Source organism: Schistocerca nitens, chromosome 12 (genome assembly GCF_023898315.1).
Source record: "Schistocerca nitens isolate TAMUIC-IGC-003100 chromosome 12, iqSchNite1.1, whole genome shotgun sequence".
NCBI lineage: Eukaryota > Metazoa > Arthropoda > Insecta > Orthoptera > Acrididae > Schistocerca > Schistocerca nitens.
Window position 1 is genome coordinate 29,514,796 of NC_064625.1, and position 23,379 is coordinate 29,538,174.

The following is a 23,379-nucleotide window of genomic DNA, read 5'->3' on the forward strand; positions in this document are numbered from 1 at the left end:
AGGGAGATGAAAATTTGATAGTCATTGGTGACTGGAATTTGATAGTAGGAGTAGGAAAAGGGAGGGAGGGAGGGAGGGAGGGAGGGAAACGTGGTAGGTGAATATGGATTGGGGCTAAGAAATGAAAGAGGAAGCCACCTGGTAGAATTTTGCACAGAGCATAACTTAATCATAGGTAACACTTGGTTCAAGAATCATGAAAGAAGGCTGTATACATGGAAGAACCCTGGAGGTACTAGAAGGTTTCAGATAGATTATATAATGGTAAGACAGAGATTTAGGAACCAGGTTTTAAATTGTAAGACATTTCCAGGGGCAGATGGGGACTCTGACCACAATCTATTGGTTCTGAACTGTAGACTAAAACTGAAGAAATTGCAAAAAGGTGGGAATTTAAGGAGATGGTACCTGGATAAACTGACTAAACCAGAGGTTGTACAGAGTTTCAAGGAGAGCATAAGGGAACAATTGACAGGAATGGGGAAAGAAATACAGTAGAAGAAGAATGGGTAGCTCTGAGGGATGAAGTAATGAAGGCAGCAGAGGATCAAGTAGGTAAAAAGACTAGGGGTAGTAGAAATCCTTGGGTAACAGAAGAAACACTGAATTTAATTGATGAAAGGAGAAAATATAAAAATGCGGTAAATGAAGCAGGCAAAAAGGAATACAAACGTCTCAAAAATGGGATCGACAGGAAATGTAAAAAGGCTAAGCAGGGATGGGTAGACACAAATGTAAGGATGTAGAGGCTTATCCCACTAGCGGTAAGATAGACTGCCTACAGGAAAATTAAAGAGATCTTTGGAGGAAAGAGAACAACTTGCATGAATATCAAAAGCTCAGATGGAAACCTAGTTCTAAGCAAAGAAGGGAAAGCAGAAAGGTGGAAGGAGTATATAGAGGGTCTATACAATGGTGATGTACTTGAGGACAATATTATGGAAATGGAAGAGGATGTAGATGAAGATGAAATGGGAGATATGATTCTGCGTGAAGAGTTTGACAGAGCACTGAAAGACCAGAGTCGAAATAAGGCCCCGGGAGTAGACAACATTCCATTAGAACTACTGACAGCCTTGGGAGAGCCATTCCTGACAAAACTCTACCATCTGGTGAGCAAGATGTATGGGACAGGCGACATAACTTCAGACTTCAAGAAGAATATAATAATTCCAATCCCAAAGAAAGCAGGTGTTGACAGATGTGAAAATTACCGAACTATCGGTTTAATAAGTCACAGCTGCAAAATACTGATGCGATTTCTTTACAGACGAATGGAAAAACTAGTAGAAGCCGACCTCGTGGAAGATCAGTTTGGATTCTGTAGAAATGTTGGAACGCGTGAGGCAATACTGACCCTACAACTTATCTTAAAAGAAAGATTAAGGAAAGGCAAACCTATGTTTCTAGCATTTTTAGACAAGCTTTTGACAATGTTGACTGGAATACACTCCATCAAATTCTGAAGGTGGCAGGGGTAAAATACAGGGAGCGAAAGGCTATTTACAATTTGTACAGATAGCAGTTATAAGAGACAAGGGGCATGAAAGGGAAGCAGTGGTTGGGAATGGAGTGAGACAGGGTTGTAGGCTTTCCCCGATGTTATTCAATCTGTATATTGAGCAAGCAGTGAAGGAAACAAAAGAAAAATTCGGAGTAGGTATTAAAATTCATGGAGAAGAAGTAAAAACTTTGACGTTCGCCGATGACATTGTAATTCTGTCAGAGACAGCAAAGGACTTGGAAGAACAGTTGAACGGAATGGATAGTGTCTTGAAAGGAGGATATAATATGAACATCAACAAAAGCAAAACGAGGATAATGGAATGTAGTCGAATTAAGTTGGGTGATGCTGAGGGAATTAGATTGGGAAATGAGACACCTAAAGTAGTAAAGGAGTTTTGCTATTTGGGGAGCAAAATAACTGATGATGGTCGAAGCAGAGAGGATATAAAATGTAGACTGGCAATGGCAAGGAAAGCGTTTCTGAAGAAGAGAAATTTGTTAACATCGAGTATAGATTTAAGTGTCAGGAAGTCGTTTCTGAAAGTATTGGTATGGAGTGTAGCCATGTATGGAAGTGAAACATGGACGATAAAAAGGTTAGACAAGAAGAGAATAGAAGCTTTTGAAATGTGGTGCTACAGAAGAATGCTGAAGATTAGATGGGTAGATCACATAACTAATGATGTATTGAACAGAACTGGGCAGAATAGGAGTTTGTGGCACAACTTGACTAGAAGAAGGGATCGGTTGGTAGGACATGTTTTGAGGCATCAAGGGATCACAAATTTAGCATTGGAGGGCAGCGTGGAGGGTAAAAATCGTAGGGGGAGACCAAGAGATGAATACACTAAGCAGATTCAGAAGGATGTAGGTTGCAGTAGGTACTGGGAGATGAAGAAGCTTGCACAGGATAGAGTAGCATGGAGAGCTGCATCAAACCAGTCTCAGGACTGAAAACCACAACAACAAAACAACAACAACAACAAAAACAAACATGGACGAAAATCACAGGTTTACTATAAACTACAATCACGGAAAATCTTTATCGGAAATTTTAGGCATAGATTGTAACCTTCAAAAATAATTTGTTCAAGCGACAAGGCATATGTATTTTATGTTTAAAGTTACTGTACTGGATCTTTTTGGGTTGTGGTAGATGGACATCAGCTGTCTACATGTTCTTATTTCGCTTACCGGCGTTTTTATTCCAGTAGGCCGGTGATTATGTTACATGAAGTGGTTTTGCAAATGTTGTGCATGTGTGTCTTTCCACTTTACAGTGCTTTAGGTGTTCAGAGTATCTTACACCAGATATTGTTTTGTCTTTCACACGCATGCTGACTGAAATTCATTGAAGGTTAAGTGACGTGTCTGCACTACTTTCGAGTAGGCTCCTACTTGTAGAGGTTAATTCGAGGTCTATTAAAAACTCCAGTACTCAGTAAAGATGCAATTCTGCTTCAAGTAAAACTAAAAGTGACACACTGATATTTGGCATCTGGCATTTACATCTTTCCAATAATTGGGCCTCTACCACATTCTGAAAATACAGTTTCAAAGTTTGTGTGTAATACGTTGGATACTATTTACGATGCCCTGAATACTAATTCAAAAGTTAACATTTTCTCTCTTGCATCCCAAATTTTTAATTTATTCTGTATCCAATTTTAGAGCAATGCTTGGTGCAAGTGCACTAAAACACACTGTAATGTAGCTGATTTTCTTTATTTAACGCTACATTCAATGTGCCACCACAATTTTTGTTACATTCTTTTCCAAATTCATTGGCCAAGTGTTCAAAGATCAGCAAAGTTTCCAGTACTAGAATCTTATTATATGATATACCTTCTGCCAGCATTGCATTAATATTCACTGTTTTTGGGATAAAATGAGCTGCTGTGAAACTAAAAATCTAGCTTTCATGAATTACATAATTCTTACTCAAGTGAGTAAGCAAGTATTATTTACTTAATGGAAAGTAGATTTGTGGTTTCACAGCACCTCTCTTTGTTCTAAAAATGGTATATATTAAGGAGACATTATACGTGAAATTTGTTGAAATTTGACATTGTCTGTTTTCTACTCCATAATGTACTTTGGGCTTTCCTGAACATTGAAATCAGACAATTGTGAGACCTTCAAATAATATTTTGAATGTTGACATGTGACTGTCAAATTTCGCGGCTACGCATATACTGCCAGTGTTGAGCAGTCATATCTAGAGAACTACACAGTCTGGAAGGCTGTGAATTGCTTTGTTTTGTATCTACTGCTACGTCTCAGAAGTTGGTATTACGAATAAACAAACCAGTCCTTTGTTTCCGATACTAGTTTTCGTTGAAAGTAGTGTGATCATCGGCTACTTTTGTAGTAAGCTAACTTACGTTTCTTTTTATATGTAAATAAAATGACTAACTATAGGTCATTAGAGATAACTGTGTGGAGCACTTTCTTTCATCGAATACCAACTGACGAAAAGCCATGTCATGCTTTGTGTGCACCTCTACCAAACACTTGGTGTAAATACAGGCAAGCTGAATTTTCTGGAACCCTGCATGAATTTACGCATGATCATTCCCTTCCTTTGGCAGTAATGGAGGCAATCAAACTTATTTACAGAGATTTGGTCAATTCTGAATTACTAAAGAAGTGTTTACATGGGAAGACCCAGAACGTGAATGAGTCAGTCGGCCGTTGTGGCCGAGCGGTTCTAGGCGCTTCAGTCCGAAACCGAGATGCTGCTACAGTCGCAGGTTCGAATCCTGCCTCGGGCATGGATGTGTGTGATGTCCTTAGGTTAGTTAGCTTAAAATAGTTCTAAGTCTAGGGGACTGATAACCTCAGATGTTAAGTCCCATAGTGCTTAGAGCCATTTGAACCATTTTTTGTGAATGAGTCCTTCAATAATGTTGTGTGGTGCCATATGCCCAAAAATGTATTTGTTGGCCTTATGACTCTAAAGTTAGCAGTGTCTGATGCTGTAATATCTTTTAATGGTGGAAACTATGAAAGACGTAAGGTTCTGGAGAAGTTAGGCGTATGGTTTGGACAGAACACAGCTAAAGGACTGCGGGAACTGGATGAGCTTTGCGTATGTAAAGCAGAGTTATCTGCTCAGCAAATGACAAAAGAAGCAAGAAAGAAGCAAGAAAGAAAAGGAGGAGGCAAGCACTGGGCTGTTGTGACACTGAAGAAGACACAGGGTGCAGGGTGTACCACAAGGCTCTGTGTTTGGACCTTTACTTTTTATAATATATGTAAATGACTTGCCCGGCACCATGATATGTAAATCCACACTCTATGCAGATGATACAACTTTTGTTACAGCAGGGAAAGATTTAGGAAAATTAAACGAGGAAAGTGAGGCTCATCTCAGAGCAGCCATCAAGTGGTTCCAACTCAATGACTTGCATATAAATCATGATGAAACTGTAAATATTCTCTTTAGCTTGTGTGTTAAGAGTAATAAGATTGATTGTGTCCCAGCTAAACTGCTTGGGATCCATCTTGACTCAAAATTAACGTGGAAGAGTCATACCGATTATATTTGTTCTAAGTTAGCACGTGTGACATATTTGTTAGGTAAACTAAGGTCATGTGTTAGTGGTAAGTTATTACTCAATGCATACTATGCCTTTTTCCACACCCATTTAACATATGCCACTTTGTTGTGGGGAAACTCACCTAGAGCAAAACAAGTTTTCATTTGGCAAAAGAAGGCAGTCAGATGCAGCCATGGAGTCAGAAGTAACGAGTCTTGTAGACCATATTTCAAAAATGTAAAAATACTAACAGCTGCAGCCCTCTTTATACTAAGTTGTCTGATACACACAAAAGAAAACCAACACAGTCACAAACTACGACAATCTATCCATCACAATGACACACGTATAAAACAGCAAATTGACATCCCAGTTGCTAGACTAAAAAAACTCAAGATAGTTGCAGGTACATGGGAGTAAAACTATTTAACATGTCGCCAATAGAGGCACATAATGTGTCACTGAATGAGTTTAAAAGTGTCACAAAGAAATGGCTTAGAGAAAAAGCTTTCTATACAATAGAAGAGTTTATATAATGTGTACTAAAGATGATCTTAAGTACCAGTACTAATATAGTTTCACTTAGATTAAACTTATACATGTAAATATAATGCAAATACCTTGTGCAGCATCAAGGACAAATTTTTGTATCTTATTAGACAATAATGATCTACAATATATTACACCATTTCTGTTAGTTATGTAAACTGTATATGTACACAAATGACATCAATTGCATTTTTAATGCCTAAAGATGGATAATAAAATAAATAAAAAAATAATAAAAAAACCGACTATGGGTCAGGGGAATTCTAGTGCATAGAAGATGCAGAAATCTAAGTCTGTATAAGAATTTGTAATAAAGTTTTATACCTCAATATCTCTGAACTACATTTTTTACAATAAATGACCCGTTTCTAAAAAAGTACTGATGGTAGAGAGATGAGAGATTCAGCACATATGGAACTAGAATAATTAAAATATCCTGAGTTGTTTTGTTTCTACATTTATTTATTTACAAAATTCTGTCAAAAATTGAGTGAAAAAAAGATAACACGCCCAACAATACAATTTTAGTAATAATTGTAGTTCAGTGTATCTGCAAAGGTGCATTCACTAATTATGGGAACTGTAAGTTGGTGTTTTAAACAGTTTCCAAGATAATTGGCCACAAAATTCGATAGTTTAGCATTGACGGCATAGGACATACAATGTCCTCTAAGTGCAATCCTGGCAGTAGATATAGTGAGATAATCAGATTATAGTACTGGAAACTTTGCTGCTGTTTGAACACTTGGCCAATGGATTTGAAAAAGAACATAACAAAATCTGGTGGCAGTACTACTTCAGATTGAGTATAGCTTTTAATAAAGGAAATAAGTTTATATTACAGTGTCATTTAGGGCATTTGCATGAAGCATAGCTCCAAAATTCGAGGTAGAATAAATTACAAACTTCGTTGTACTTGTGGTGCAAGAGTGAAAATATTTGCTTTTAAATTAGTATTCAGGGCATCGTAAATAACATCCAACGTATTACACAAAAACTTTGAAACTGTATTTTCAGAATGCGGTATAGGCCTAATCATTGGAAATACGTAATTGCCAGCTGTCAAATATCAATGTGTGACTTCTAGTTTTACTTGAGCCAGAATTGCATCTTTAATGACAGCATCGGATGTTTTAATACAGCTCAAGTCACACCTCAAGGCAAGCACTAGAAATCAATTTATTTGAAGTTGTGCAGAAGTACATCAGTTAACCTCGAGTGACTGTAATTCAGCGGACATGTGAAGACAAACACAAAGCCCAGACTAAGATACTCTGAGAACATAAAACACTGTGAAGTGGAAAAACGTATGTGAACTATATCATGGAATGGAACAACCAGACTACTGGCATAAAAACGTTAGTAAGCACGAACAGTAATTTGTAGACAGCTAACGCCCATCTACCAGAAGATCCACTACCGTGACTTTAATCGTAAGATACATCATCCTTGTCACCTGAACAAATTATTTTCGAGGTTATAATCTGCACCTAAAATTTACAATAAATATTTTACTTGCTTGTGGTTTCCAATAAACCTGGGATTTCAGTCTACAGAGTCCGAACTATATCCCGATTATGATATTTTTAATCCTCAGGATGCCACAAACTACTCCTGTGACTAAGCTCATCAATTTCCCACAGTCCACGTTTCGTTTCTTGTCGGCCATCATGACAAAAAATTATACAAACTTGTTTTTAATTTCACCGACTGTCGTCCGAAATCTGTACGTTCGGCTGATGAGATCGCTACATTGTGACTTTGCACGTCGTGGCGTACTGATTTGAAAAGAACGGCCTTCTTCGGACGATGTCGGTCGTCGGCGGAATCCACCGATATCGGTGACACTTTGACCGAAGGGTAAGTGCAAAGCGGCGCTACTGTACGCTAGAAAGCCTGTATACAGAGAGAGTGGCCATAGGTGAAGTTGTCCGTGATTGGTTGACTAGCTTTGGCGCCATTTTTCTGCCAAACGTCTTTCGCGCATCCTATGTACGCCTGCTTTTGAGTTGAATTGAAGTTCAGAGGACTTTTGGAAACGATTAAAAGGTATTTGAATTATTGAGAGACTTGTTATGCGTTGTGCATGCATGTTCGATTTAATTGTATATCGTTTTTAAAGCTCTTATTTCTTTAACAGTTCGTGCATACTGGTAGCATCACAAGCTTTCTGACAGTCCTTGCTGGAAACGGAAAGTTCCTGTAATTGTTGTGCCTTGCTCATTCGACTTTATAGCGTCAAACTTTATTTTGTTCCGAATCAGAACACTAGGCATTATTTTGGTTTCAATATTATTGCCCGACTGTTAACGCAGGCAAGTTGTAAGCACGTTTTCCGCAGTTGTCGTGGTTGCTGAAACATTATTCGTAGTAAAGAATTGTAGGTACTCTTGAAGACAGTTTTTAATAGGCCTACTTACTGTGGGGTAGAAGGGATACTGTAGTTTTATTGTTATATTTGTTCGTTATTACAGTAGCCTACATTTAACTTTACCTGATTTTTGTAATCTTTTTTGTTTGTTATCTACGAGAGATATTCAGTATACAGGGTGAGTCACCTAACATTGCCGCCGGATGTATTTCGTAAACCACATCAAATACTGACGAATCGATTCCACAGACCGAACGTGAGGAGAGGGGCTAGTGTAATTGGTTAATACAAACCATAAAAAATGCACGGAAGTATGTTTTTTAACACAAACCTACGTTTTTTTTAAATGGAACCTCGTTAGTTTTGTTAGCACATCTGAACATATAAACAAATACGTAATCAGTGCCGTTTGTTGCATTGTAAAATGTTAATTACATCCGGAGATATTGTAACCTAAAGTTGACGCTTGAGTACCACTCCTCCGCTGTTCGATCGTGTGTATCGGAGAGCACCGAATTACGTAGGGATCCAAAGGGAACGGTGATGGACCTTAGGTACAGAAGAGACTGGAACAGCACATTACGTCCACATGCTAACACCTTTTTATTGGTCTTTTTCACTGACGCACATGTACATTACCATGAGGGGTGAGGTACACGTACACACGTGGTTTCCGTTTTCAATTACGGAGTGGAATAGAGTGTGTCCCGACATGTCAGGCCAATAGATGTTCAATGTGGTGGCCATCATTTGCTGCCCACAATTGCAATCTCTGGCGTAATGAATGTCGTACACGCCGCAGTACATCTGGTGTAATGTCGCCGCAGGCTGCCACAATACGTTGTTTCATATCCTCTGGGGTTGTAGGCACATCACGGTACACATTCTCCTTTAACGTACCCCACAGAAAGAAGTCCAGAGGTGTAAGATCAGGAGAACGGGCTGGCCAATTTATGCGTCCTCCACGTCCTATGAAACGCCCGTCGAACAACCTGTCAAGGGTCAGCCTAGTGTTAATTGCGGAATGTGCAGGTGCACCATCATGCTGATACCACATACGTCGACGCGTTTCCAGTGGGGCATTCTGTAGAAACGCGACGTATGTTGCAGCTGTCTGGGCCCCTGCAATGAAGTGAGGACCAATGAGGTGGTCGCCAATGATTCCGCACCATACATTTACAGTCCACGGTCACTGTCGCTCTACCTGTCTGAGCCAGCGAGGATTGTCCACGGACCAGTAATGCATGTTCCGTAGATTCACTGCCCTGTGGTTTGTGAAACCCGCTTCATCGGTAAACAGGTATAACTGCAACGCATTCTCTGTTAATGCCCATTGACAGAATTGCACTCGATGATTAAAGTCATCACCATGTAATTGATGATGTAGCGACACATGAAACGGGTGAAAGCGGTGACGATGCAGTATGCGCATGACACTACTTTGACTCAGTCCACCGGCTCTCGCAATGTCCCGTGTACTCATGTGTGCGTTCATGGCAACAGCAGCTAACACACCAACTGCACCCGCTTCTCCTGTGACATGCCTGTTACGAACCCGTTTGCGCGCTACGACCATACCTGTTGCATACAGTTGGCGGTAGATGTTTTGCAATGTGCGGCACGTTGGATGCTCTCTGTCCGGGTACCGTTCTGCATACACCCTGCAGGCTTCAACTGCATTTCGTCGACACTCGCCATAGATGAGTATCATCTCCGCCTTTTCAGAGTTCGAATACACCATGGTCACAGTTCCTACAACACTACACCATCACAGACGTCTGCGTGCGGAGACGAATGCAGAATAACAATAGCAGCAAGCGCTACATGCGGACACTGCGACAGCTAGACCAAACCACAACAGTGCACTACAGCCACACTCGTAAACACGGTCGTCATCGTAAACATGTCCCTGCAGATGCTGCTCACCGACCGTGGCCTGTGTTTGTTACAACACGCAACTGAACGTCGGAGGTTTCAAGCGTCAACTTTAGGTTACAATACCTCCGGATGTAATTAACATTTTACAATGGAACAAACGGCACTGATTACGTATTTGCTTATATGTTCAGATGTGGTAACAAAACTTACGTGGTTCTCTTTAAAAAAAACGTAGGTTTGTGTTAAAAAACGTACTTCTGTGCATTTTTGTATGGTTTGTATTAAACAGTTACACTAGCCCCTCTCCTCACGTTCGGTCTGTGGAATCGGTTTACGAAATATATCCATCGTTAACGTTAGGTGACTCACCACATATATATATATATATGGTGAGTCACCTAACGTTAACGATGGATATATTTCGTAAACCGATTCCACAGACCGAACGTGAGGAGAGGGGCTAGTGTAACTGTTTAATACAAACCATACAAAAATGCACAGAAGTACGTTTTTTAACACAAACCTACGTTATATATATATATATATATATATATATATATATATATATATATATATATATATATATATATATATATATATATATACCTTTCAGACCCGACATGCACAATTGTGTGGGTGCGGTTTATTTGCGTTGAGCATCATATTATTCCGCTATGCAGTTGAGTCCCAAGTCACACGATGTACAGGAATCGCTGTTTCGTATACATCACGATTTATATCGATATCTCGTTACAGACGCGAGATATTGTGTCTTAACCTTTGGTAATTTTCAAGATGCCTGGTCGGAAACATGTCTGTCGAGGTAAACGTTTATTGTGCTTTGTTTATTGCGTTTTGACATTTGGAAAAATGTGTTTGAGATTCCGAAAGGTGTACAAAAGTAAATAAAAATATGTCCGCCACAATTATTTGAATACTTTCATAGCTACAATGACTGTAACATCCACACGCACAATTGTGCGTGTTGGGACTATTTTACCGGCATAAAGTCGTTTTCGGTCGATGTTTGTGGTTACGATTCGGAACAGATTACGGAATAGATAAGTCATTTTACTATTGTATTTACGCATTATTTTCACAGTTCCTTTGTTTGTTTTGTTTTAGGGCTTACTGACGAGGAAATTCCAGCCATATTAGATGACTATGAAGTGGAAGTCTGCAGTAGTGATGACGAATTATTAGATACAACTTGGACTCTTCCAACGATCAAACCTAGACTTGGAGAAAGCTCTGAATCTTCTCTGACGAGGAGGAAAATTGTAACAATGCTTCTGCAACAATGCTACCAGTTGCTCCAGAAGTTCAGGACAATTTTCCCAGTCAACACAGTCGAAAGAATTCTAAAAAACCAGTGGAAACACACATTGCCGTTTGTCCACTTGGAGAAAAAGACCATTCACCTCCAAAATTTTTGCGCACTCAGAGAGTGAGGTAGGACAGGAAATTAAAACTCCAATGAGCTATCTCAGCGAGTACTACCCAGAAGATTTTTTTCAGTTAGCATCTGACTGCACTAACAGTTACTACTTTTCGAAGAAAGGGAAGTTGCTTCATACAAATCCTCAAGAGATAAAAAAGCTGTATGGCATGCATGTACTTATGGGATGCATTAGATATCCTCGTACACGTATGTACTGGCAGAAGTCATTGCGTATGCCAACTATTGCAGATTGTATGCCTGGAGACAGGTTCTTCACTCTCAGAACAGCACTGCATGTTGTGGACACTAACTACATTCCACGTGGATCAGAAACTAATAGATTGTGGAAAGTACAACCTGCAATTAATGTTATACGCAGTGTTTGTTTGAGACTTCCACGCCCCTCTGAAAATGATTATTCCATTGATGAGCAAATGGTACCATTTACTGGACGCTGCACATTGTCTCAGTATGTTCCAAACAAACCGCGCCCTTTGGGAATTAAAATCTTTGTTTTGGCAACAACGAAAGATTTAGTACTAGATTTTGAATTTTATCAAGGTAAATGAGCTCCTCTGCCAGATGTTGGCCTTGGTCTTGGGCCATCTGTAATACTTCGCCCTGCTCAAACATTACCTCAAGGTGCAAGACTATATTTTGACAGATATTTTACAGCTTTGCCATTATTGCAACAGTTACTTGACCTAGGGCTGGAAGGAACAGGAACCATAATGAAAAACAGAGTGAAACCAGTTCACCTGACAGAAGAAAAAAGACTGAGGAGAGGAGATATGGAAGAATTCTGCAGGGACGATGATAAAATAGTCATTGTCCAGTGGAAAGATTCAAAAGCTGTGACCCTTGCCTCTACTTGTAGAGGATGTGAACCTGTAAGCAATGTTGACAGACGGAGTAAACCAGAAAAGAAGTACATCTTAGTGCCATGTCCTGCAGTCGTAGTGAAGTACAACATGTGTATGGGAGGAGTGGACCTCTGCGATCAAATGATGGAGACCTACAGGACTTTCTTGAAGACAAAAAAGTGGACTTTCAAAGTTTTGATTCATTTACCTGATTTGGCTTGCGTCAATTCCTGGTTACAATACAAAGTTGAATGCGAAGCCAATAAAGTTAAAATAAAAACACTTTAGATCTTCTTGGATTCCGACAAGTAATTGGGGAAACGCTAATTTCTTCTTCTTCAGGACAGGAACATGAAAGTGAATCCGACTAAGAGCCACCAAATAAAATGTACAAACCAGCACACACACCATGTGATGAGAAGCAGCTAGACGAATATCATCACTGGAGAACTGTTGATCCTTCAGCTCGTTGCTGCAGGCAAAAAAATTGCAAGAAGAGGACGAGAAGAGGACAGAACAAGATGTCTGAAGTGTAATATTTATTTGTGTTTGTAAAAAGACAATACCGAGCGAGGTGGCGCAGTGGTTAGCACACTGGACTCGCATTCGGGAGGACGACGGTTCAATCCCGCGTCCGGCCGTCCTGATTTAGGTTTTCCGTGATTTCCCTAAATCGCTTCAGGCAAATGCCGGGATGGTTCCTTAAAAAGGGCACGGCCGATTTCCTTCCCCATCCTTCCGTAATCCGAGCTTGTGCTCCGTCTCTAATGACCACGTTGTCGACGGGACGTTAAACAGTAATCTCCTCCTCCTCCTCCTCCTCAAAAGACAATAATTGCTTTCGTGAATATCACTGCAAGAAATGACATAAATATGTAAGATAATCCCGACCCACACGACTGTGTGGGTTCAAAATTTGTATCAAAATTAAAAAATAAAATTTTCTAAGCAATTGGTACACGATTCTATAATTTTTTAGTTGCAAAAATGCATTTATTTCAAAATTTTCATTTCAAGTTTGGGTAGGGGTCTGAAAGGAAGTCTTAAGCAGTTGTTTACTTGTGACACGCAAAAAGTTTGAAGACGTGACAAGAAGTACTAATACGTCTTACACTTTTTGCATGCCACAAGTAAACAACTGCTTACGACTTTCATTCATCTGACGTAATATAGGTACGTTAAATCTTTAGCGTTATGCACTTCCGATACAAAACAAGTACTATACACTATATTTTTTTATTTATGTTACTTTCATTGCAATATGTATAGTAAACGAACTTTAAAGGAGATAAATGCAAGTAACGAATAATTTTTACAGCCACCGTATCAAATTTTCCTGTGCTATACGTAGTAGGCTGCTATGAGTATATTATAGCTGTAAAGAAAGGCATTTAACGAATGATTTCGCCATATTGTCTTGTACTTTTGATTCGGTGAGTGTGTACTCCACTACTGGCCATTCAAACGTCCCGCCCGCAGTTTGGCAGAAAAATGGCCGCCGTATCGGCCTCTATACAGGCTCTCTACTGTGCGCTAGCGCCCTCATCCACGCAGCGTGTCTATGGCAGAACGTGTACGCCACGTACCTGGCTTGGAGTCCATTCCGCAGATGGAGTCGGCCACGTTGAGGGCGGCCGTGTCCAGTCCCTCTGAGCCGCCCAACTGCACGTAGTCCGGCATGCCGCGGTTCTCACACTGAAACACGACACATCGCCGTGTTACACATTACACCACGCTCCCAGGACAGCCAACTGATATCCTAGGCCATCTCTCGACTGCTCTGTAGGACGCGATTTGAACCGCAGACTTAAATTATTCCTGCTGTCATTTAGTGAGTCACATAAGTTACTGCAGAGTGTCGATGTTCTTGCAACATCTCCATCTACATGATTACTCCGCAATTCACATTTAAGTGCTTGGCAGAGGGTTCATCGAACCACAATCATACTATCTCTCTACCATTCCACTCCCGAACACCGCGCGGGAAAAACGAACACCAAAACCTTTCTGTTCGAGCTCTGATTTCTCTTATTTTATTTTGATGACCATTCCTACCTATGTAGGTTGGGCTCAACAAAATATTTTCGCATTCGGAAGAGAAAGTTGGTGACTGAAATTTCGTAAGTATGTAAGTACGCTGTTTAGGCTTTTATATTGGTAACGCCACGTAGCGCTCTGTATGAAAATCACTGGCTATGCTGTGTGCAGTCTGTGGCTGGGTGGCATTGTTGTAATATTCGCTATTGTAGTGTTGGGCTGTCGGCTGTTAACAGCGCGTAGCGTTGCGCAGTTGGAGGTGAGCCGCCAGCAGTGGTGGATGTGGGGAGAGAAATGGCGGAGTTTTGAAATTTGTAAGACTGGATGTCATGAACTGCTATGTATATTATGATTTTTCAACACTATTAAGGTAAATACATTGTTTGTTCTCTATTAAAATCTTTCATTTGCTAACTATGCCTATCAGTAGTTAGTGCTTTCCGTAGTTTGAATCTTTTATTTAGCTGGCAGTAGTGGCGCTCGCTGTATTGCAGTAGTTCGAGTAACGAAGATTTTTGTGAGGTATAGGTTAATGTTAGTCAGGGCCATTCTTTTGTAGGGATTATTGAAAGTCAGATTGCGTTGCGCTAAAAATACTGTGTGTCAGTTTAAGCACAGTCATTCATTAATTTTTCTAAGGGGACGTTTCAAGTAGATCTCGCCGCGACGAAAAACGTCTTTGCTTTAATGACTTCCATCCCAACACGCGTATCATATCTGTCACACTCTCTCCGCTATTACGTGATAATACAAAACGAGCTGCCCTTTTTTGCACCCTTTCGATGTCCTCCGTCAATCCCACCTGGTAAGGATCCCACACCGCGCAGCAATATTCTAACAGAGGACGAACGAGTGTAGTGTAAGCTGTCTCTTTAGTGGACTTGTTGCATCTTCTAAGTGTCCTGCCAATGAAACGCAACCTTCGGCTCGCCTTCCCCACAATATTATCTATGTGGTCTTTCCAACTGAAGTTGTTCGTAATTTTAACACCCAGGTACTTAGTTGAATTGACAGCCTTGAGAATTTTACTATTTATCGAGTAATCGAATTCCAGCGGATTTCTTTTGGAACTCATGTGGATCACCTCACACTTTTCGTTATTTAGCGTCAATTGCCACCTGCCACACCATACAGCAATCTTTTCTAAATCGCTTTGCAACTGATACTGGTCTTCGGATGACCTTACTAGACGGTAAATTACAGCATCATCTGCGAACAACCTAAGAGAACTGCTCAGATTGTCACCCAGGTCATTTATATAGATCAGGAACGGCAGAGGTCCCACGACGCTTCCCTGGGGAACACCTGATATCACTTCAGTTTTACTCGGTGATTTGCCGTCTATTACTACGAACTGCGACCTTCCTGACAGGAAATCACGAATCCAGGCGCACAACTGAGACGATACCCCATAGGCCCGCAGCTCGATTAGAAGTCGCTTGTGAGGAACGGTGTCAAAAGCTTTCCGGAAATCTAGAAATACAGAATCAACTTGAGATCCCCTGTCGATAGCGGCCATTACTTCGTGTGAATAAAGAGCTAGCTGCGTTGCATAAGAACGATGTTTTCTGAAACCATGCTGATTACGTATCAATAGATCGTTTCTTTCGAGATGATTCATAATGTTTGAATACAGTATATGCTCCAAACCCCTACTGCAAACCGACGTCAGTGATATGGATCTGTAGTTCGATGGATTATTCCTACTACCCTTCTTAAACACTGGTGCGACCTGCGCAATTTTCCAATCTGTATGTACAGATCTATCGGTGAGCGAGCGGTTGTATATGGTTGCTAAGTAGGGAGCTACTGTATCAGCGTAATCTGAAAATAACCTAATCGGTATACAATCTGGACGTGAAGACTTGCCCGTATCAAGCGATTTGAGTTGCTTCGCAACCCCTAAGGTATCTACTTCTAAGAAACTCATGCTAGCAGCTGTTCGTGTTTCAAATTCTGGAATATTCCATTCGTCTTCCCTGGTGAAGGAATTTCGGAAAACTGCGTTCAATAACTCCGCTTTAGCGGCACAGTCGTCGGTAACAGTACCATTGGCACTGCGCAGCGAAGGCATTGACAGCGTCTTGCCGCTTGTGTACTTTACATACAGGAGTGTTATGAACAGTAAACTGCTACTTACTCCAAACTTGAGTGCTATGCTTACATTCTGCCACACTCAATTTCTGTTGATCAATTCTGTGTAAATGGAAGGTGGAGAGGGACGGAAAGGAAAGCAAAGGGAGAGGATCACTGCTGTCAGCTGCATTGGGACATTACACGGAATCAGCGGTGACGAGAGAAAATTCGTACTGGCCCAAGATTCGAACCTGATATCTCCTGTGTACTAGGGAGAGGTGGGCTAAGCACTGCGCCATCCGGGACGGCACGCCTCACAGCCGACTCACATTCCCACCGAGCGCCACCCGCCCATTTCCAACATGTTCGCTATCCTGAGATTCTGCAACACGAAGATAATGAGAAGCATCACACTGCCTTGCAAAGTGAGTGATGCGGATGGAAGGGAAGGAGAAAACGAAATGAAACTTACATGGGGAGGGCAAACGTTTGGAACGCGGATTTACTGCAAACTTCGTACACTCGTAGTACTCCATTAGGACAACAAAATGTGTAAGCAGTAGCGCGTACTTCTGAAACGTTGTTGAGAAAATCGCAAGATAATTTCGGTCTCAAATACACCCCTGGAAATGGAAAAAAGAACACATTGACACCGGTGTGTCAGACCCACCATACTTGCTCCGGACACTGCGAGAGGGCTGTACAAGCAATGATCACACGCACGGCACAGCGGACACACCAGGAACCGCGGTGTTGGCCGTCGAATGGCGCTAGCTGCGCAGCATTTGTGCACCGCCGCCGTCAGTGTCAGCCAGTTTGCCGTGGCATACGGAGCTCCATCGCAGTCTTTAACACTGGTAGCATGCCGCGACAGCGTGGACGTGAACCGTATGTGCAGTTGACGGACTTTGAGCGAGGGCGTATAGTGGGGATGCGGGAGGCCGGATGGACGTACCGCCGAATTGCTCAACACGTGGGGCGTGAGGTCTCCACAGTACATCGATGTTGTCGCCAGTGGTCGGCGGAAGGTGCACGTGCCCGTCGACCTGGGACCGGACCGCAGCGACGCACGGATGCGCGCCAAGACCGTAGGATCCTACGCAGTGCCGTAGGGGACAGCACCGCCACTTCCCAGCAAATTAGGGACACTGTTGCTCCTGGGGTATCGGCGAGGACCATTCGCAACCGTCTCCATGAAGCTGGGCTACGGTCCCGCACACCGTTAGGCCGTCTTCCGCTCACGCCCCAACATCGTGCAGCCCGCCTCCAGTGGTGTCGCGACAGGCGTGAATGGAGGGACGAATGGAGACGTGTCGTCTTCAGCGATGAGAGTCGCTTCTGCCTTGGTGCCAATGATGGTCGTATGCGTGTTTGGCGCCGTGCAGGTGAGCGCCACAATCAGGACTGCATAGGACCGAGGCACACAGGGCCAACACCCGGCATCATGGTGTGGGGAGCGATCTCCTACACTGGCCGTACACCACTGGTGATCGTCGAGGGGACACTGAATAGTGCACGGTACATCCAAACCGTCATAGAACCCATCGTTCTACCATTCCTAGACCGGCAAGGGAACTTGCTGTTCCAACAGGACAATGCACGTCCGCACGTATCCTGTGCCACCCAACGTGCTCTAGAAGGTGTAAGTCAACTACCCTGGCCAGCAAGATCTCCGGATCTGTCCCCCATTGAGCATGTTTGGGACTGGATGAAGCGTCGTCTCACGCGGTCTGCACGTCCAGCACGAGCGCTGGTCCAACTGAGGCGCCAGGTGGAAATGGCATGACAAGCCGTTCCACAGGACTACATCCAGCATCTCTACGATCGTCTCCATGGGAGAATAGCAGCCTGCATTGCTGCGAAAGGTGGATATACACTGTACTAGTGCCGACATTGTGCATGCTCTGTTGCCTGTGTCTATGTGCCTGTGGTTCTGTCAGTGTGATCATGTGATGTATCTGACCCCAGGAATGTGTCAATAAAGTTTCCCCTTCCTGGGACAATGAATTCACGGTGTTCTTATTTCAATTTCCAGGAGTGTATATACCTATGCGTGGCCATTTCTACCATGAAGCGGCGGAAGCCTACAGCAAACAATGTACCTACTAACATTAGATTAGGAAATGAGACACTTAAAGTAGTAAAGGAGTTTTGCTATTTGGGGAGCAAAATAACTGATGATGGTCGAAGTAGAGACGATATAAAATGTAGACTGGCAATGGGAAGGAAAGCGTTTCTGAAGAAGAGAAATTTGTTAACATCGAGTATAGATTTATGTGTCAGGAAGTCGTTTCTGAAAGTATTTGCATGGGGTGTAGCCATGTATGGAAGTGAAACATGGACAGTAAATAGTTTGGGCAAGAAGAGAATAGAAGCTTTCTAAATGTGGTGCTACAGAAGAATGCTGAAGATTAGATGGGTAGATCACATAACTAATGAGGAAGTATTGAATAGAATTGGGGAGAAGAGGAGTTTGTGGCACAACTTGACCAGAAGAAGGGATCGGTTGGTAGGACATGTTCTGAGGCATCAAGGGATCACCAATTTAGTACTGGAGGGCAGCGTGGAGGGTAAAAATCGTAGGGGGAGACCAAGAGATGAATACACTAAGCAGATTCAGAAGGATGTAGGTTGCAGTAGGTACTGGGAGATGAAGAGGCTTGCACAGGATAGAGTAGCATGGAGAGCTGCATCAAACCAGACTCAGGACGGAAGACCACAACAACAACAACATTTTCTTCAGACCAGAGGAAAGTTACTACCCTCAGGCAAAAAATAACGCAGTGATTTGGTTAATGGGCAAATATACAAGTTATGTTTTTAACAATATTGGGAGCGATGAACATATTGAATACAAGATGTATATGGAAAATGAATTCGAGAAAATACTTAAATATCAGAATCACAATAAGAAATATGGTAACATGTTCCGAATTGTCTTCAACAGAATGGGTACAGGTTAGGAACTGGATCCCTAGTAGAGAGGGAATGGGCTGGGTCACGTTCCCGACCCTAACCTCACCTGCAAGTCACACATGAAAAATACATCAGTAGTACAGCAGATACAAGAATATGGCGACAAGCGTCTGGTGTCTGATATAAAGGAAGATCTTGAACTCCCTATGGATGCGTTTAGAAGGCTGGAACTGACAAAAATAACAAGGCGGTAAAGTATTTTGCGATGTCGCTGTTCGGGACTTCTCTTCTGTCCACGTAATTTACCCTGGAAGGGACACACATCAAGGATTTACTGAATGATTAATTTGGGTCTGGGAAATGATGATGAGGAACCGGCTGCAGAAGAAGAAAATGTGCATGCTGAACTGCCACCAGCTGAAGGTGACAGTGACGGTGCTGAATTGTGCTACTGCTAAAGACTCATTCTTTGAATGCTGTAATTTATGACTGCAATTATCTGTCACCTTATTTATGTCATTTCATTGTAGCCGTTTTTTTCACTGTTTTTGTGGAATGAAAAAAAGTAAAAAAAAATAAAGTGGATAGCGTTCAAGCCCCGTAATCGTCGGGTCGCTGGATCGAGTACCGTTCGTCAGTTTCTTTTTTCATTTCGAACACAGTCATTTCTTTTACTATTTATATTATAATTGATATAATGGGAAAAATACGTGTAATCGGATGAGCTTTTATTAAATTTACAATGTTTTCGGCACTCTAAAAATTTTTATTATCGCAAATAATATAATTTACTATCGATTAGCAAACTACCAAACGCATAAAGTGATACAGAAAATGTATATTTGTCCGAGTATTCAAAATTCTTCGTATTTAATCGAAAGAGAACGAGAAATTGCTTCTCGTGAAGACGCTATTAAAATACAGTATCGACTGTACAGGGTGATTCAAAAAGAATACCACAACTTTAGGAATTTAAAACTCTGCAACGACAATAGGCAGAGCTAAGCACTATCTGTCGGCGAATTAAGGGAGCTATAAAGTTTCATTTAGTTGTACATTTGTTCGCTTGAGGCGCTGTTGACTAGGCGTCAGCGTCAGTTGATGCTAAGATGGCGACCGCTCAACAGAAAGCTTTTTGTGTTATTGAGTACGGCAGAAGTGAATCGACGACAGTTGTTCAGCGTGCATTTCGAACGAAGTATGGTGTTAAACCTCCTGATAGGTGGTGTATTAAACGTTGGTATAAACAGTTTACAGAGAATGGGTATTTGTGCAAAGGGAAAAGTTCTGGACGGCCAAGAACGAGTGATGAAAATGTAGCACGCATCCAGCAAGCATTTGCTCGCAGCCCAGGAAAATCGACTCGCAGAGCTAGCAGAGAGCTGCAAATTCCACAATCAACTGTATGGAGAGTCCTACGAAAAAGGTTAGTTATGAAACGTCAACTACACGAGGCGATGGATCGGCCGCCAGGCAGCCCGTGACGGAGCACTTCATCACTGGCCTCCAAGAAGCCCTGATCTTACCCCCTGCGATTTTTTCTTATGGGGGTATGTTAAGGATATGGTGTTTCGGCCACCTCTCCCAGCCACCATTGATGATTTGAAACGAGAAATAACAGCAGCTATCCAAACTGTTACGCCTGATATGCTACAGAGAGTGTGGAACGAGTTGGAGTATCGGGTTGATATTGCTCGAGTGTCTGGAGGTGGCCATATTGAACATCTCTGAACTTGTTTTTGAGTGAAAAAAAACCTTTTTAAATACTCTTTGTAATGATGTATAACAGAAGGTTATATTATGTTTCTTTCATTAAATACACATTTTTAAAGTTGTGGTATTCTTTTTGAATCACCCTGTACAGTCGATACTGCACGACCAATTAGCAGCACCGATATTTAAGGAAATGCTGCATTATGCATGGTTTGCTTCCAAATTATCGTCTGAAAGAGAGGTTCATCTACATGGATACTCTGCAAATAACATTTAAGTGCCTGGCAGAGGGTTCATCGAACCACCTTCACAATTCTCTATTATTCCAATCTCGTATAGTGCGCGGGAAGAATGAACACCTATATCTTTCCGTACAACCTCTGATTTCCCTTATTTTATCGTCGTGATAGTTCCTCCCTATGTAAGTCGGTGTCAACAAAATATTTTCGCATTCGGAGGAGAATTTGGTGATTGGAATTTCGTGAGAAGATTCCGTCGCAACGAAAAACGGCTTTCTTTTAATGATGTCCATCGCAAATCCTGTATCATTTCTGTGACACACTCTCCCATATTTCGCGATAATACAAAACGTGCTGCATTTTTTTTGAACTTTCTCGATGTACTCAATCAGTCGTATCTGGTAAGGTTCCCACACCGCGCAACAGGTTTTTGAAAATGTTAACGAGGTTCGTTTCCCCACGGAAAACCTCAAAAGACCTTGTGTATACGGAAACATAGCATTTATTCAATGCAGCTGTTGCCTTTTAACTTTATGTTTTCCATGTTTTTACGAAAAATACCATTCTGCAACTTTTACTCGTAATGTCGAAAGCGACGATTAATTGTACATCTTTCGAAAGCCGTCTGTGCCGCTCATAAACTTGGAGGTAACAAGTCGCTTTGGCCTCCTTTCAGGTATGAGGGATTTCTCAAATAACGCACAAGCATACATTTTCAGTATCACTTTATGCGTTTGGTCGTTTACTAGTCGATAGTTATGAATATTATATTATTTGTGATAATAAAAATTTGTAGACTGCCAAATAACATTCTAAATTTAATAAAAGTTCATCCGATTACACGTATTTTGCCCATTATATCGATTGTAATATAGATAGTAAAAGAAATGACTGTGTTGAAAATAAAAAAAAACGACGAACGGGACTCGATCCAGTGACCCAACGATTACGGGGTTTGAACGCTATCCACTAGGCTTCCGCCGCTTCATGGTAGAAATGGCCACGCACAGGTATATATTTGAGACCGAAATTATCTTGCGATTTTCTCAATAACGCTTGAGAAGTACATGCTACTGCTTACACATTTTGTTGTCCTAATGGAGTACTACGAGTGTACGAAGTTTGCAGTAAATCCGCGTTCCAAGCGTCGTGGCCTCCCCTTGTTAATATGTTAGAGGATGTGTGATGTTATTTGAGTGACTACAGAATGGAATCAAATTTCCAAAGGAATGGGCTACATGGAGCCAATTACCAGCATGACGTTGCAGTCACTCTGATCTGGATCCATGTACTAATCTCGTTGGGAAGGGTGCAGTAAGATCGTTGTATCCTCTCCCGAGGCAAACTAGCCAGCAGTTTTAACTGATCCTCGATATCTGGCATACTGACACGGAGACGGAGTTGACATCTGCACTGGTCCCACACGTGTTCTTTCGAGGAGAGATCTATGGACTCATTACCCAGAGGAGTACCAAACACAGGCATGTCTGGACGAGCGTTGTCCTTCTGAAAAATGGCGCCAGGATACTGTCACATAAGAGGTAAGGCATGGGGATGCAGGATGTCTGTCGTGTACCGTTGTGCCGTCAAACTCCTTCACACACTACCAGCCGTGACCCCAAGTCGTACCCGACCCTCCCCCACACCGTGACCCATAGGAACAACACTGCTGTGTCTCTCCAAAACATTGCAAAATAGCTCTGAGCACTATGGGACTTAACATCTGTGGTCATCAGTCCCCTAGAACTTACAACTACTTAAACCTAACTAACCTAAGGACAGCACACAACACCCAGTCATCACGAGGCAGAGAAAATCCCCGACCCCGCCGGGAATAAAAACATTGCAAGTATGGGACCTCTCACCAGGTCACCACAATACTCGCCAACGATCGTCATTCGGGGTAGTGCAGAACTGTGATCCACTGCTGAACAATGAACACGTTAAGCTATTGTGGGGCGGCGGGTGGTATTATTTTGTTGTTGTTATAAAATGTAATGTAGAAAAGATGCATTTCCCTGCCGATTAACCATATGTGGGGCGGCGGGTGGATTTATTGTTGTAAAATGTTCCTATTAATTATCCTGTCTTTTGCCGTTCTCAACACTGGCTCTCTAAATACGAGGCCTGTTCAGAAAGTAAGCTCCGATTGATTGCCAAATTGAAACCACAGTGAACATCAGAAATGTTTTACTTGTAACAATTAGCTACACCTTTCAGCTACTTCTCTACGTAGTCGCCGTTCTGA

At 41.9% G+C, this 23,379-nt stretch overlaps 1 protein-coding gene across 1 annotated transcript in view; it reads right to left on the minus strand.

The window, feature by feature from the left end:
• LOC126215126 (corticotropin-releasing factor-binding protein) overlaps nucleotides 1–23,379 on the minus strand; it is a 1,136,034-nt gene that overhangs the window by 16,331 nt on the left and 1,096,324 nt on the right. Inside the window, exon 7 of the mRNA XM_049941787.1 lies at nucleotides 13,737–13,845. Within this exon, the coding sequence (XP_049797744.1) occupies nucleotides 13,737–13,845 (109 nt within the window). The remainder of the gene's footprint in view (nucleotides 1–13,736; nucleotides 13,846–23,379) is intronic.